This window comes from Glandiceps talaboti, chromosome 7 (assembly GCF_964340395.1).
Source record: "Glandiceps talaboti chromosome 7, keGlaTala1.1, whole genome shotgun sequence".
NCBI lineage: Eukaryota > Metazoa > Hemichordata > Enteropneusta > Spengelidae > Glandiceps > Glandiceps talaboti.
Genome location: NC_135555.1, coordinates 21,225,460 through 21,241,827, shown reverse-complemented (window position 1 = coordinate 21,241,827; position 16,368 = coordinate 21,225,460). Strand labels below are relative to the sequence as shown.

At 33.9% G+C, this 16,368-nt stretch overlaps 1 protein-coding gene across 1 annotated transcript in view; it reads right to left on the bottom strand.

The window, feature by feature from the left end:
- The window catches only part of LOC144437848 (phagosome assembly factor 1-like), a 32,715-nt gene extending 16,359 nt beyond the window's left edge, over positions 1-16,356 (bottom strand). Inside the window, exons 1-3 of the mRNA XM_078126876.1 lie at positions 16,293-16,356; positions 13,069-13,151; positions 2,746-2,829 (exon numbers count right to left, since the gene is read on the bottom strand). Of these exons, the coding sequence (XP_077983002.1) occupies positions 2,746-2,829; positions 13,069-13,151; positions 16,293-16,356 (231 nt within the window). The remainder of the gene's footprint in view (positions 1-2,745; positions 2,830-13,068; positions 13,152-16,292) is intronic.
- Positions 16,357-16,368: the final 12 nt, after the last annotated feature.

The following is a 16,368-nucleotide window of genomic DNA, read 5'->3' as shown; positions in this document are numbered from 1 at the left end:
TCCCTGTCCATTAATATAATTAATGCTGCAGGGCTCAAATTTGAAAGAGAATGCCACTCCAGGAAAATGAAGTTATTTTCATAAACTATTTGGGTTCTGGACATTTCATGATTTTACATCACCTACAATTACTTGTGATTTCAGCAAAACATCAAGTTGATCTTGTGCCTTTATGGGGAATCTTTGCTATGGGACATTGCATCATGGGAGTCAACAGAAATGATATGTTCAAGTTACACAATGAATATTCATGAAAGCTGTTTTACACTAAAGGGTAGTAGTAAGCACTCAGGACTCATGAATATTCAGTGTGCAACTTCAATACTGTATATTATTGGCCCATGGCAAAGATATCCTATAAAGGCACAAGATCAACTATGATGTTTCTCTGAAATCACAAGTAATTGTAGATGATATAAAATCATGAAATGACTCTCAAGAACCCAGAGTTTATGAAAATGTCTCTATTTCCTGGAGTGGTGTTCCCCTTCAACTTTTATGCTTGGTAAGTCAGATTTTGCCAAGGGGACTGTTTCAACTACTAGTTTTCTACTGATTACCAGCCATTGGTCTAAGACTACCTATCACCTTATAAACTTAAAGTTTAATTTTGAAGTCTGTGATACTTGGTAGTCTGTGTGTCCTGAACTACTGCTAATTTTGAACCAGGATTTGATAATATTCAATACAAATTAATAAAGAAATGTAAATTTAACTAAAAAGGTTGCAGTATGCGGATAGGTACGTCACTGGTTTTTATCTGCAGTACATGAGCGAGCGCACTTCCTTGACAATTAGGTTTCACTTTGTAAGGAGCAATTTCAGACCACATATCAGGGGACCGTCTTACAAATAAGCATCAGCAGCTTTGAAAATCAACTACAAAAATAGTTGCGCAGTTTTGATACTCATCAACAAGAAAGCCTCTATTACGAATGGATTTAAAGTTTTGAAGACAACGGTTTGAGACATCAAAACGGCTCAATAATCTCTTTGGGGACATAACACAATAGCATGCAATCTCTGGATTATTCAGTGCATTGACATCTATTTTGTTTCCCATCAAGTAATTGCTATAGACAACCATCTACTTTCTTAGCTTTAGGGGAAACGATATACTATAGCATGAACATGTAATGTCATACTTGAATAGTGATTGGTAAAAATATTATTTCTGTACAAAATCTTTTCTTTCAGGTGTGTGTGAGCTCAGGGAAAAAAATACTACCACGAACATGTAATGTCATACTTGAATATTGATTGGTAAAAATGCTATTTCTGTATGAAATATTTTTCTTTCAGGCGTGTGAACTTGGAGAAAAGATATACTCTGACATAAACCTGTAATACTTGATTGGTGAATTCAAGAAATATCCATTAGTAAAACCATCATTTCTGTAGGAAATCTTCTTTTAGATGTTTGAGACTACACATGTACCTCTTGTTACTTTTGCAAACTTGTTAATCAAAAGTAGAGTATACTAATATTTTGTTACAGATACATCTTACATTCATAAAAATATTGGATGTGGGTGTGTGGAAATAATAGTTACAGACTTATGACAGAGTTATGACAAGTAATCAAGTGATTACTGAAGACAACTGCCAACCTTTGTAGCTTTAGGAAAAGATCTGCTCTGCTACATGTACATGTAATGTCTACTTGATTGACAAAAACAATGAACATCAATTGGTGAACAAGTTATTTCTGTACGAAATCTTTGTGTGCTTGGGGAAAAGAGCTACTCTAACATGATTACATCATTCTAGATTACCGAATAACTTGAATACCAATTGGTAAAACTGTTAGTTCTGTAGGAAGTCTTTTTCAAACTTTTTCATCAAAAGTAGAGTACACTCATATTTTGACACAGATAGCCATCATAATATGGGTTGGGGTTGTTAATCAAAACTGACAAAGGTGGACTATGTTTAATATTTTATTACTGATATGTTCATCAAAGTAAAAACTATTTTAAAGTTATGGAGTCTTGACAAGTAATCAAATAATTACTGTAGACAACTGTCAACCTTTGTAGCTTTTGGGGGAAATGGTATACTCTAAAATGAACATGCAATGTCAGACTTGATTAGTATATAATATTGGTGGAAATGTTATTTCAGTAAGAAATGTTTCTCTTAGGATGGTGAGCTTTGGGATTTACTCTAACATGAACATGTAATGTCATTCTTTATTAGTGAATAATATGAATATTGGTAAATGATACGCTTGTTGGGAATCTTTCTTCTTTTATGTGTGTGAGCTTGGGGAAGAGATCTACTCTAACATAAACATGCAATACTTGATTGGTGAATACAGTGAATATCAAATGTTAAAACTGTTCTTTCTGTAGGAAATCTTTTTTGTTTTGTCAAATTTGTGTGAACCCTCCTCTGTTACTATTCCAGACTTGTTAATATATTTCATTACAGATAAATTCATCAACATATGGGATAGGGTGGGAGTATGGAAATATAGCATATTTATTGTATAGTTGTGGCATATTTTAAACAAATTTTCACAACTTTTATTTTTGCTATCTATTAGTCCATTTGGAAAGCCCTCTTGCAGTAGAGTACATTGCTAGATTTTGTTTTCACAATGGCACTTTCCTTTAGCAAAATATAATACAATGTACTTAGAGAAAGATAAAGAGCAAACCGAATAATTGTTGAAGAGTTTATGTGAAAAGGGTGAATGTTATATTTCATACCGCTACACAACAGAGAGAAAGTGATACTTACTTTTAATCTTTGAACAACAGGATCAAATAACAACCTGATGCCATCCTGAGATAAATTGAGAACTAAATCCACTGATAAAGGTGTCTGTGGAGATAAAAGACACAAGATGGGAATGAGAAGTTGGCCAAATACAGAGACAAAAGTACATGTTTCAATCATAGTCAGTCAGAGTATGAGTGAATTGTCAGCCAAATACAGAGACAAAATTATGATTCAATTTTCATGATCATACTCAGTTGTGTACATGTACTGTATATCCCTACAGTGTTTTTTACAACCCATATTACCAAAGTAAAGTGTTTTCTGTATTTCATCCATATCAGTGTAAAAGTATACTGTTTCATTTGCTAATTGACCACATTAGAAAGGCCACATGCTAGGCTTGTAAATAAACCAATTGAAACAGTATATTTTTAGTTTTACACTTGATATGAATACTATAAACAAGGGTAGCACATAGAGAAAGTGCTTTACTTCAGTGTTAGCCATTGTAATTAATGTGGATATACAGATGGTAAAATCTGGCGGCGTTTCCCAGGTATAATACTGATACTATGTGATAGTTCCCCACTAAAATTTTGGCGTTAATCTACAGGTTTTATCAGAACTCTCCCCTCAGCTACTGGGGTTCTCAAGGCACAGTGAAAAGATTTCTGCCCAAACATGATTCAAATTGAATCTGTATTAAACTAATCTATAGATTTAGAATTGAATATGGAATTCATTCAGAGTCTCCGTCTCCCTTATCATTCATTGAATCAAAAATACATGTCAACTAAACCTAAATTGAATCAAGTCAGTTTATCAAAATATTCAAAATAGAAACATTCCAATATAATGGAAACAATCATATATACAAATTACTGTCCATGTTACGTACGTATGTACGGTACATACAGTGATTGGATCAAAATCATCTCCTTTAGGCTTTAGGTTGATTCAATCTGTGTCTGGATCAGTTTGGTTACTTGGAAATAAATCAACTAGAGGTAGGGGTCAGGTGAATTGGTTTAACTTTGAAGTAGATTTTATGATTTGTCGAGAAGAAGATTTATCATGGCTGCATATCTGCAAAGCTTTGCTCTGATAAATAGCAGAAAAACAACAACTGATTTTTCACTTTCTACCGTAGTACTTTGATATGAATATCCTCTGTACAAATGAATAGTGCTACTGTAACATGCACGTGAAATGCATTGAACCTCAAATTCAATCCACTACTAACAATTCATGGACTAACTCTTTGAATGTAAAGATTTTGAAGTAGAGGAAAGTAAAAAATTCACAAGATTTCCTACTTTCACTGTTCAGTAATCCTTAACTAAATTATACAATACTACATTTGTATAATATTCTAACTTGCTGTGTCATTATCATTCCATGCAGCATTGTTCTTTTCCTGAACACAAACTGGGAAAACAAAAATTCTCAAATTTTACAAATGCTATCAATACTGTAGTATTTTAATGTGACTGCTGCCATGATAGCATGCTGACTACATTTGTATATGGCAAGACAGGGAAGAAATCTTTAAAAGGCTCATATATCCCTTGTAATGTACTAGTCCAGTATAATTTAAAAGTCTACAACAATTTTTTGCTTGGATGACGTATTTTGGTAAATTGTTCCACTGAGTTTAATGCATTAATGATTAAGACTCTGAGAAGAAGTATTTCCTGATGTCAAATGTGAAAGTTTTAGTGAGTGTCCTCTATGCACTCATAGTACATAGCCTTTGAGTTGGTAAAATATACATGTACCCGGCACTCTATTCTATTAGCAGTTGAGTTGGATTCCCTTCTGAAATGGTATAATTCTAATGTACATAAAATTAAACAAGAATTGATACTTGATCACAGTTTCTCAATATTTGTCTTTGTTTCGCCAAGGAGAACATATGTACAAGTGACCTAAGGAGCCTTGTCACTACGAATTGCTAGATGAGTTGTGACAAAACCCTAAAGTCATGAGTATTTTCCAGCTATATTGGGAATAATATAATTATACCTCCTCACATATAATTATAAGAAATGAGAAATGGGGGGGGGGGGGGGGGGGGGGCAATTTGGAATGTTTTGGACTCGTGTTTTGAGCACTGCAGAACCAGTGACATAGACACAGGTTGTAATGATGTAGAATGACAGAACCAGTGACATAGACAAGGGTTGTTGTGATGTAGAACGACAGAACCAGTGACATAGACACGGGTTGTCATGATGTGGAACGACAGATTCAGTAACATAAACACAGGTTGTAATGATGTAGAATGACAGAACCAGTGACATAGACATGGGTTGTTATGATGTAGAACGACAGAACCAGTGACATAGACACGGGTTGTTGTGATGTAGAACGACAGAACCAATGACATAGACATGGGTTGTTATGATGTAGAACGACAGAACCAGTGACAAAAACACAGGTTTTCATGATGTAGAATGACAGAACCAGTGACATAGACATGGGTTGACATGATGTAGAACGACAGAACCAGTGACATAGACATGGGTTGACATGATGTAGAACGACAGAACCAGTGACATAGACACGGGTTGTAATGATGTAGAACGACAGAACCAGTGACATAGACACAGGTTTTCATGATGTAGAATGACAGAACCAGTGACATAGACATGGGTTGACATGATGTAGAACGACAGAACCAGTGACATAGACATGGGTTGACATGATGTAGAATGACAGAACCAGTGACATAGACACGGGTTGTAATGATGTAGAACGACAGAACCAGTGACATAGACATGGGTTGTAATGATGTAGAACGACAGAACCAGTGACATAGACATGGGTTGTAATGATGTAGAACGACAGAACCAGTGACATAGACATGGGTTGTAATGATGTAGAACGACAGAACCAGTGACATAGACATGGGTTGTAATGATGTAGAACGACAGAACCAGTGACATAGACATGGGTTGTAATGATGTAGAATGACAGAACCAGTGACATAGACATGGGTTGTTATGATGTAGAATGACAGAACCGGTGACATAGACATGGGTTGTTATGATGTAGAATGACAGAACCAGTGACATAGACATGGGTCGTCATGATGTAGAACGACAGAACCAATGACATAGACATGGGTTGTTATGATGTAGAATGACAGAACCAGTGACATAGACATGGGTTGTTATGATGTAGAATGACAGAACCGGTGACATAGACATGGGTTGACATGTAGAACGACAGAACCAGTGACATAGACATGGGTCGTCATGATGTAGAACGACCATATTTTCTGTTGAAAGATAATACATATAACTCGAGGCATGGTACATTGTACATGATTTTTTGGTCTCCATTACTATAGATACATGTATGATTCTCTCAGTGTGACTCTCATGAAAGGCAACATTTTTTTCCTATGAGCCAAAATGGTTAAGTGGGTTGTAGTAAAGTATAGTGAAACACTGAAGTCTTGCATCACAAAAAATAGCTTTGCGTCACTGGCATGTCAAATTGGCTATAACTTAGCACTTAGAAAGCAAATTGATTCTGTCTCACACCCTGCTAGCATACTTCATCAGTGTAACAGAAGAACTATTGGTATTACCATATACTTATAGTTTGGTTAAAAGCAAGTCACAAGGTTCACTTGGATAAAAATAACTTATTTTTTTATATGTTTCAGTCTGTTGCTGGAGACCTTCCTCAGGAAGGTCACATGTACTACTACAAATGTACCACCTGCAATCAATATTTTCAAAACTATTGATTATACACACAAGGATTGATATTTTGAAATTACCAAACACTTAATAGATAACTGTCATAATATTGATTTTCAACAGGTTTCTATTTTCTGTCTAAGTCCTATGAATTCAATTTTATCTCAACCAATATTTATACATCAAGGATAGCTGAAGGATACATTTTACTGGTTTTGTGTTGTATAGCAAAATTACAAATCTGTCTAATTTTTACAATATTTAGTTTTCTTTTTTATCAGTGTCATAGAACATTTAGTCAGTGAAATAACTTGAAAACAGATTTAATTTCAATAAAAGTACATACTGGGTGGAGAATTATCAACTCAGAATAGAGTACATTAAAACATGACTTTTAAAATCTTCAAATACTCTGTTACAAGGAGTGAAATTTTTTGGAGTTGTAATAAAATTAGTCTCTACCATTCTATTGTTACATTGTACATGTATTTGTAGATCAACTTTTCATTGTAATATGAATTTACCATCTCAGAAAGAGTAATTTCCTTCTTAAATACTTAATCTTTGACTTCAAAATCTTCAATTACTGTCTACTACAAGTAGCACGACAGTATTTTTTTTTTGAGTTAAGATGAAATTTGTCTCTGCCACTCAATTTCTTTATCTTTTTCTGCTTATTCCCATTTCTATTTTGAAACGTCATGGAGTCTGTTAAAACTCCTGACTGTAGACAAGGGGTTAATTATGTATAGAGAGAGCATGTCTTGTTTGAGCAGCGACCATCAATTACATGAAGTATTACAGTCACATTCACTATGTGAAAATCTTGTAAGGATAAATGTACATGTACATGTACAAATGTATTAAAGTAGGAAATAATACCACAGATAAATACTTTATTATTTGGATGTGAATCTATTTCTTTTGACATAGGTTCACTATATTCATACAAGCAGACTGCTACATGTATATTAATGTAACCCGGTAAATATGCAAATAAAACTGAATTATACGTGTACATGCACATACAACCCATGTAAAAATACTGATGTACTTCACTTGCTTGTGGTAAGCAGGATTGAGGCAAGTTTCATGTGAAGACATACAATGTAATTAGTGTTGGTAACTTATCAAAGTATAAACACCACATGAGCCCATGACTCTATTTACACCAGTCTGGTAATTAGTACAAAATAGTTTTTGAGAACCAGCTAGCTGAAGACTGGAAAATTGCAAAATTTTCTAGTGGTCAAGAATATCTAGGTTTACAGTATTCAGTTTTATGAAGTGCAATGGACAGTGTGAGTGCAACTTTTCATCACGTTTAGTGTCAAAAGATGCTATGAAATGTAGAATTGGGAAAAGCATATCTTTTAACAGAAAAAGTTTCAAGTTCACGTTAAAGGAAAGGTCCAGTCAATCACATTTGCACTTTTAGATGTTTTTTCTTTTTTGTCAATGTGTATTTAATTTAGCGATATGTACATGTATGTGAATTTTAGGGATAAATGTGTCATATTCAAAATGACAAAAATATACAAATCCAATTTGATGAAAACACAGTGAAGTAGATGCTCGTCTTCGAACTAAATAATTCAGTAGACATTTTGGGTGTAAATGTACAACAATATATATTGCAGCATTTATATTTTATACTAATTGATAGTTTGGTTTAACACAAAGACATTTACAAATAAAACTCTGATATTAATGTTATTATATTATTAAACATGTGACTACAAATACACTTTGTAGTTCTGTTTTCTGATTTCAAAAGTACATTTATCTCATAAATGTAATAATATATTTTGGGGAGGAGGGGTCTAAACAAATTATATTTCTAAATCTAATTGTACATTTGTTTAGGAAACTATACTATAGTTGATTACAATGTAATCAGTATAACTATGCAGACAATTTGATAACAGAGTGTTATAATGTATACACCATTCTTACTCAAGCATATCTACTGACATTAGGGTGTAATTATCATCACATTTCTTATAATCACTGACATGGAAAGTATTACATTTCAATAATAAATCATGAAATCAAGTTGCAAATGTCAACAATCCACATCATTATTTTTCCCTATAATTTTGTACACTACAAATTACTGCAATCTATGTTTTCACAATGATTATTTTAAAACTAATCATTAATTATGAACACCACAATCCAAAAGTTTTCCATAGTACAATCTACACATTTCTGGTCTTTTTTTAACATCACAATAACTTTGTCACTCTGGAGTCAGTTTGTTACATTGCAAACTAAAACATTTTGTACTATAGCTTTTTACCATAATCCGATTGCATCATTTTTCACTATGATTTTTAATTTTTTCACTACATGTTATATTGTAACTAAAAACTCTACATTGTATTTTACATTAGAATTTTTTTACTTTGATATTTTATTATTCATAAATTTTTCACAATAATGTTTTTATTCTAAGTCTATCACTTTTTCACTATAATTTTCACTATATTTTTTTTACTATGACTGTCCGATGAAAAATAGTAAGGACGATTGCACAATTTCACACAAACTCAATAAATGAATTTTGTTCATTGAGGGATGAGGGGTCTGGCATCAGTGCGATCACTGAACTTAATTTTCGCACTTCTAACCAAATTTTGAAAACTTTCAATGATAACAGGTTCTGTATTTACTACTGAGATGTTGATAAGTTGATTAAAATTTACTTCTAAAAATAAATGTGATATGGTTTCCAGTAGTGTTTTCAGTATTTTAATGTGTCTACCATCATACATGTAGCATTGTGCAGTACATTGTGTCGAAGTGGTGTGATCGCTACAATTTTCATCATAGTTTACAAATTACATCATATATACATGTAAATGTGTCGATGCCGATTGTGAACATTCATTTAGGGGAGGGGTTTTTGACCTAATCGAACGAAGTTCGTGTAATGTATTGAGCTTGTGAGACGTTGTGCGATTCTCCCTAAACCGTACTCCCTTCTCTGTCACACATCAGTACATTGATTGACAATTGAGTACAAGCCAAGATACATCATACATCACACAACATTTTCAGGAAATGAACATTTATTCCAAATTTGCCACTTCTAATTTCTATCTCGTTTTCCTTTCAGAACCAGCCAACTCATTTCCCCCCTATCAAACTGCTATTGTCACTTGCTTTACAATTTAAACGTGACTAATTCAGAATCCTTACTAAGGTCAGCAAAGACATTTTCAACAGCTGAATAGCTCAGAAACTCTGAAATTTGGGTCGACTCATCTGCAGTTTCTCAAAATGTCACTTTGAATGACAGGATTGCCCATGTTGACGTCAACTTATTCTTGTTTTACATCACAAGACAGATTTGATTGTTGTAGACAACAAACTCAATAATACTATAGTATTCGAGACAGGCTATTTTTTACAGCCCGATCAAGATAGATTTATTTTGAAATGTGTTTCCTGTTTGAAAGAAATTGATATGCAAGTAATTCAGTAGTGATACATGAAAAGAATACTAAGTGTTCTCCTAAAAAAGAAAGTTTACACTGACAGCCTTTGGTCAAAAGACTGACAATTTAAAAAAAAGAAGTCATGATTTGCAAATTTCAATTTGCAGTTAAAGTGTACATGATGTATGTGTATCTCTCTCCTATTTCAATTAAGTCAAAGTGTATGTTAATAAAGTCTAACGTTATCATTCAAACTCATTCATCTTGATATAAAGTGTACCAATGTGAATTACATATCAGCATTAATTCTGCATATATATGAAATATTATCATTTAATTCAACTGTATGACCTAAGAGTAGGATTATAACTACATTTTGATATGCTACATAAAAACATCCAGTAAATTTAATTCCATTCAGCTGAAGATTAATCTCATACACTGTCAACTCACTAGAATAAATCTTAACCATCACCAACAAAACCTACGACAAATACTGCGTTCTCATGAAATTGTATTTTATGTTGTAACTAATATCATGCTACTGCAGTATATTATCAAGGGTACAGTTTGGATGAGGATTAAACTTAAGATGTTGGAAACAGTTGTCTGGCAGAGCTTGAGAGTTGGCCACACCAAAGAATCATGGATCACATGTAATCCTTGTGGCTCCACTGATCATGTGATAACACCTTATCAAAAACCCTGGCTTTAAAGTGTTATAAGTAAATTGTTTTGTTTTGTCTAAAGATGTCCACATTAGAAGAAACGTGTTACCAGATTATTGCTGAAAACAAATGTTCCCATGCAAAGTACCAGGTCAAAAGTTCAACATCCTTCAAAGTGACACAACATACTAATCACACTGACAGTTTCACTTGTAAGTTATAATGTAGTATACCTTACATTTATTTAGTCCCATCCATTATTTGAAAACTGAAATGTACACATTATAAGATGCCCTCCTCACGCCAATGCTTTAAACAATCTGGAAAATATAATGAGTTTCAACTCCCAACCCCGTTCCCCTCATAATGCTTCCAAACAATCTGGAAATTGTGGGATGAAACTGCCCTCCCCTGCTCCTCTCAATCTTGTCCTTTCAAAAACTTTGGAAAATGAGATGCAACTTCCATCCCCTCACTCCCTTGCTTCTAAACAATCACAAAAATACAAGATGCAATGCCCCTTCCCCTTCTCCCCTCACTCCAATTCTTCAAAACAAAAATCTTCAGCCCTGAGACTTGGCTAACAATGCCATTTGCTATGTTGATCTACATGTAGATAGCCAAGTCTCTCGGCTACAACACCAACATACATGTACATATAAGTGGTGCCTAATAACATGACTTTGGGGTATGTAGATGAAAACCTTGGGTTCTATTATCTTTAATTCAATTGATCTGAACTATCAACACTGATACAGTGACCTAGGTGTGGTTTAATCAAATTACTACTCACACTCTTCATTTCAATTTGGACATAGACAATTACCAAGACTGTATAACATATAATGAATTTCAATTGGCTTACTTTTGATATATTTTAATGCACAATTTGCTGTTTTAATTGTAGCAATTCATCTAAAGTATGGTGTTATATAGATCCAATTAGGAACTACACATGTATGAGACTAGGCTATCCATTTTAGGTTGCTGTCAGTAAAATAATTAAACGACCTTGTCTGAGGAAAGTTTGCACGGATTATACAAGAGAAAGGTCTGACAAACTGAAAATGAAGAATGCGGTACTGTAGAAAATATATGTTGTCAGGGATGGTTTATATTCATTTAGTGAACACCATGAATGAAGACATGGGAGCAGCACTTTAAACATCACAGTGTTCTCCTTGAACACGTTAACAAGGGTGCCAAACACTCACATCATTTCTGTGGGCCTTCTTGATATAATCAAAGTCAAGCTCTAACTCTCATTAGTCCATGGCAGTGTTTGGCAGTTTTGAGACATGAGTGCTAAACACCAGTACTTTCTGTTGTACTAAATAGACTAGAAGGATGCATGTGAGATATGGTGGTCATTTTGATATCATTTTTCACAAAATGAAGTGGTTTGTGATATTATTTTCATATAAAGAAGGCATTCAGAAATTACACGAGGGTTTGACAAGTAATAGTTTAAGTTTAGAGCTGTAATGTTACAATAGTATCAAAATAGTTACTAGATCCAAGAGACATTCTTCCTTGTAAGTTGTAAAATATTATTTGCATTTCATATAAATCTTACTGGTGATATCAGAATATTGTATATTATGTTTTACCAAATGTATGAATTTATCATGTTGGTACTGCTTTGTGTTAGAACAAGCAAATAAAGTTCAACAATGACTATCGACAGGACTAGGCAAAGTATTGTATAAAAGTAAACTGTTGTGCCAAATCCAAAGGAGAAAATGCTACCCTAAGTTTTTTTTAATGTGCTCTGTTGTCTTATCAATGGGATAACTGTCTTTTCAGAACATGGGGCATTAATGACAGGTCCACCCAGTAATAAGGCAAGGATCAGAGATTCCTGGAAGTACATGTATGTGTGTACCAACACCCACTTTTGTGTTTGGAACAAAGTTTTCACTATCAGACATGAATTAAATTGAAAGTTTGATATTAAATCTATTTGCTTGCAGGTAATATTCATTGTAAAATTTGGTTTATCAGGATCTTGCTGTATGATAATTTATACCACAGCCCAAGTTGTAACACAAAATACTGGATATATTTCTTGGCGTTCCACATCATAGTGCCACATGTTTATTTAATTGGTGCATGGTATTATATGGATCAAAACATTCAAAGTCATTGTTGTTTTCCTGAACACTTTAAGTTTAGGTAGGTATTACTGTCATATTCCCAAATATTTTCATTCCTTCAGCTGGTAAATATGTGACATAAGGGTTTTGCCGTTGTACTTGATAAATCCCAAATTTTTGATTGTAAGGAGAAAAATATTGGGGAATGAGAATATCAGCAAATATAGTAGAGTAGAAATTGATACTTGACTATATTTTATATGTAGGTGATTTCACCAGGGAGTCACATGACCGAACGGCATAACCTCATTATACTGATGACGTCCGAGTGATTCGGATGAAAGCTATGTAGTTGCTTTAAAAACTAGATTCCAATAAGGTAACTTTACTACTATCACCAGATATATTTTGTTTTACTTACTGATTCACTATATACAACTTGTACACTCTTGACAATTCTACATTGCCTCTTGAGAATATTAACAGCTTGCATAAATGGCATACCTAGAAGAAAACAGTTTACACCATGATTAGTTCAAATACTGAATAATCACCAAATTTAATGAATGAATCATTCTAGGATTAAGACTCAGGAAATAATGATAAAATATTTACTGATAAATTGGTTCATGATTCCCAGACAATTTTGCTGATATAATAATTATTTTGGCTGATGTCACTTTTTTGGTTTACAAAAGCAACACTAACAAGATTTCTCTACCGACATTTCTTGACAAATTAGCTGAGCAACAATAGAATATAAGCAAAACAGTTTTCTTTGGAATGAAACACCTCCAAAGATATCATAGAGAATGAAAAAAGTCATCAGCTTTGGTGCAAAACTAGAATGAAATCTAAGTTTTTTTCATACAAAGATGAAATCTAAGCTGTACTTCATATAAAACTACTGACAAGGCTTTCACATCAAATTCCTAATTCTAATGTATCAGACATTTATTTCACAGTCCATCATTCTTGGTATTAAAACCTACATAATGTACAGGTATTCAGGGTAGGGAAAGTCAATATGTTATGGTAGACCAGCTGTCACTGTAAAGTATAAATCAAAACATCTTTTCTTTGTACTGTATCTTTGTTAGATGAAATTAAATTGCTTATGCAGCAGACTTGCTCTTCAAAGGCAAAAATCTCACAGAAAAGATTATCAAAATAAAAAGTATTCATCCGGCCTGGAAATGTATAAACAGGAAAAAGTACAGAAAGTACAATACAATACATTGTACACAAAGTAAATGAAAATGAATAAATGAATAAATAAGTAAATAGATATTTTATTCATTCATTCACTCACTCATTAATTCATTTACTCATATCGACCAGTAAGTATTGTGTAGCAGATATTCACTTGATCATTCACTCTTATTCACTCACGCACGCATGCACTCGCTCGCTCACTCACTCACCCACCAACTCAAACACCCACCCACCCACCCACCCACCCACCAACCCACCCACTCATCATAAACACCCACCCACCCACCCACCCGCCTATTATTAATCCTTGAATGGCATTTGTATCTTTTCCCCTAGACCGAATGATTAATTATTGTGGGTACTCTTTCATTTTAACAAATACATTCTGGTTAGCTGCTACTCTGTGTTAATATGATTATGTATGTGATGTGTGGTTTAAGGAAAGTTCCCAGAATGACAAACCTTTTATTCTAGGGTTTCCTGATTAACATTTCATGTAGTGGTTTGTTATTTGTTCACTATTAGTGAAATATTACCTTTGTTTTTTGTTTAGCATTGTTCTTCCTAACATATTCAACTTGTTGGTCTTGGTCATTGCTCCTACCAAGACCAAACGGTGAACATATACAACAAACCACGACAAAAGCAAAAACAAAGGTAATAGGTGGAACTGAACAATTACCCAACTATTCTTTGGACAATAGTTTACAAGTGGAAGACCTTTGAAAAATTCCAAGATGGGGTGGAAAAAAAATAGGTTTAGCCAGTCTCTGAAAAAACAATTTCTGATACTTATATACAATTGTAACACATGTACACCAAGTCTAGAGATATGCAATTAGTATAATGCAATGGTATTTAGTAATCAGGACTGATTTTTTTCATAGATTATTTAGTTGTCTCTTGTTGGCACCAAGAATATTTCAAAAGTCTGGCACTGGTAAACAGCTATCCAGATAGAATCAAATGGGAATGAAGAGTTGTTACACTATACGTATAACAAGCCAGGCTGAATACGGATTTTTATACCTTGGTCAAAGCTCAAATCTACACTATAACGACTCGTGTCTATGTCACTGATTCTGCGATGAATGAAATATGAGTCAACATGTTCTAACCCCCCCCCCCCCCCCCCTAATTTTTCATAAATCATGCTTGTGTAGGTAGAATTATATTATTCTCGGGGGGGGGGGGGCAATATTGTTCTTCATTCACCTGGAAAATCTCATGAAATGGGGTTTGTCACTACTTGTCTTGCGACTTGTACTAACAAGGCCCCTTAGGTCACTCATATTTTCCTCAGCTGAACAAAGAATAATATTTGAAAATAATATCTAATCATTGTTGTACAATACATTTTCTTTGTGGCTTTAAAAGTTTGAAATGTGAAACCTTTCATAACTGTGTATTTCATACAAAATCATACAGTGACTCGCTGTAATACTTTTGATGTTATTAATATTTTTCTTCACTCAGCCAAGGAAAATAGGAGTGACCTTAGGGTCCCTTGTCAATACAAGTCGCGAGATCTAGATGAATAGTGACAATTCACCTTTAAGTCATGAATATTTTACGGCTGAATGAAGAAAATTATAGGAGAATAAGATAATTATACCAGTGCAAGTAATATAAGAAAAATTGGTGAAAGTAATGGCAATTTTGAACATTTCAACTTACAATTCGAACACAGAAGAACCAGTGACGTAGACAGGCATTGTCATGACATAGACACGCAATGTCATGACATAGAATGACCAGAGTATATATTCCATATTTTTTGTTCAACTTGGCTCACGCCCATGGCATAATTAATTTAATAATGCATTTACACTTAGAAGTATTAATGTTTCACTTATGCTTGGTCACTTTATATCCGGTAATCTTTCCTACCATGGTAAACATTACTGTCCTTGAACACTTTAATGTTATCAGCAGTGTAGGAAACCACACATAAACAACCACTGTTAGTGTTATTTCCTATATTATGAACCATAGACCCTCCACACTGTCGACATTCGTCATTAGAGATTAAGTGTTATGTTATTATTTTAATTTTAAAATTATTTTTGTTTCCTTCATGTCTCTCTTTAATTTTTCAGTTATACCACTTACCAATTAACTATTACAAAATAAAGTCACATTGGTGAGAGTGTTTTCGTCACAAAATGCAAAAACTGAAGGAAACACATTGATAAAGTTGACTAACGTTAACTTCAGACTGTGTTTCAGACAGTGTGGCATCACGCAAAGAAGTGCTTATGGTGGTCTCATTTGACGTCTGTGCAGAAGAAATTACAGAGTAATTTACAAAACTATACAGCTTCTTTGGCCATCCGCAGCCAGAGCAATATATTTCAATATCTGTCGTCAGCACGCAATATTGCGTACATTTCGTGACGTTGCTTGTTCTAATTTCTATTTGGCACTTACCCAGAGTGAATTCCCATTGTTCGTTTCCGAGCGATCTCTCCGGGACAACTTCCAAATCTAACATCTCTAACCACTA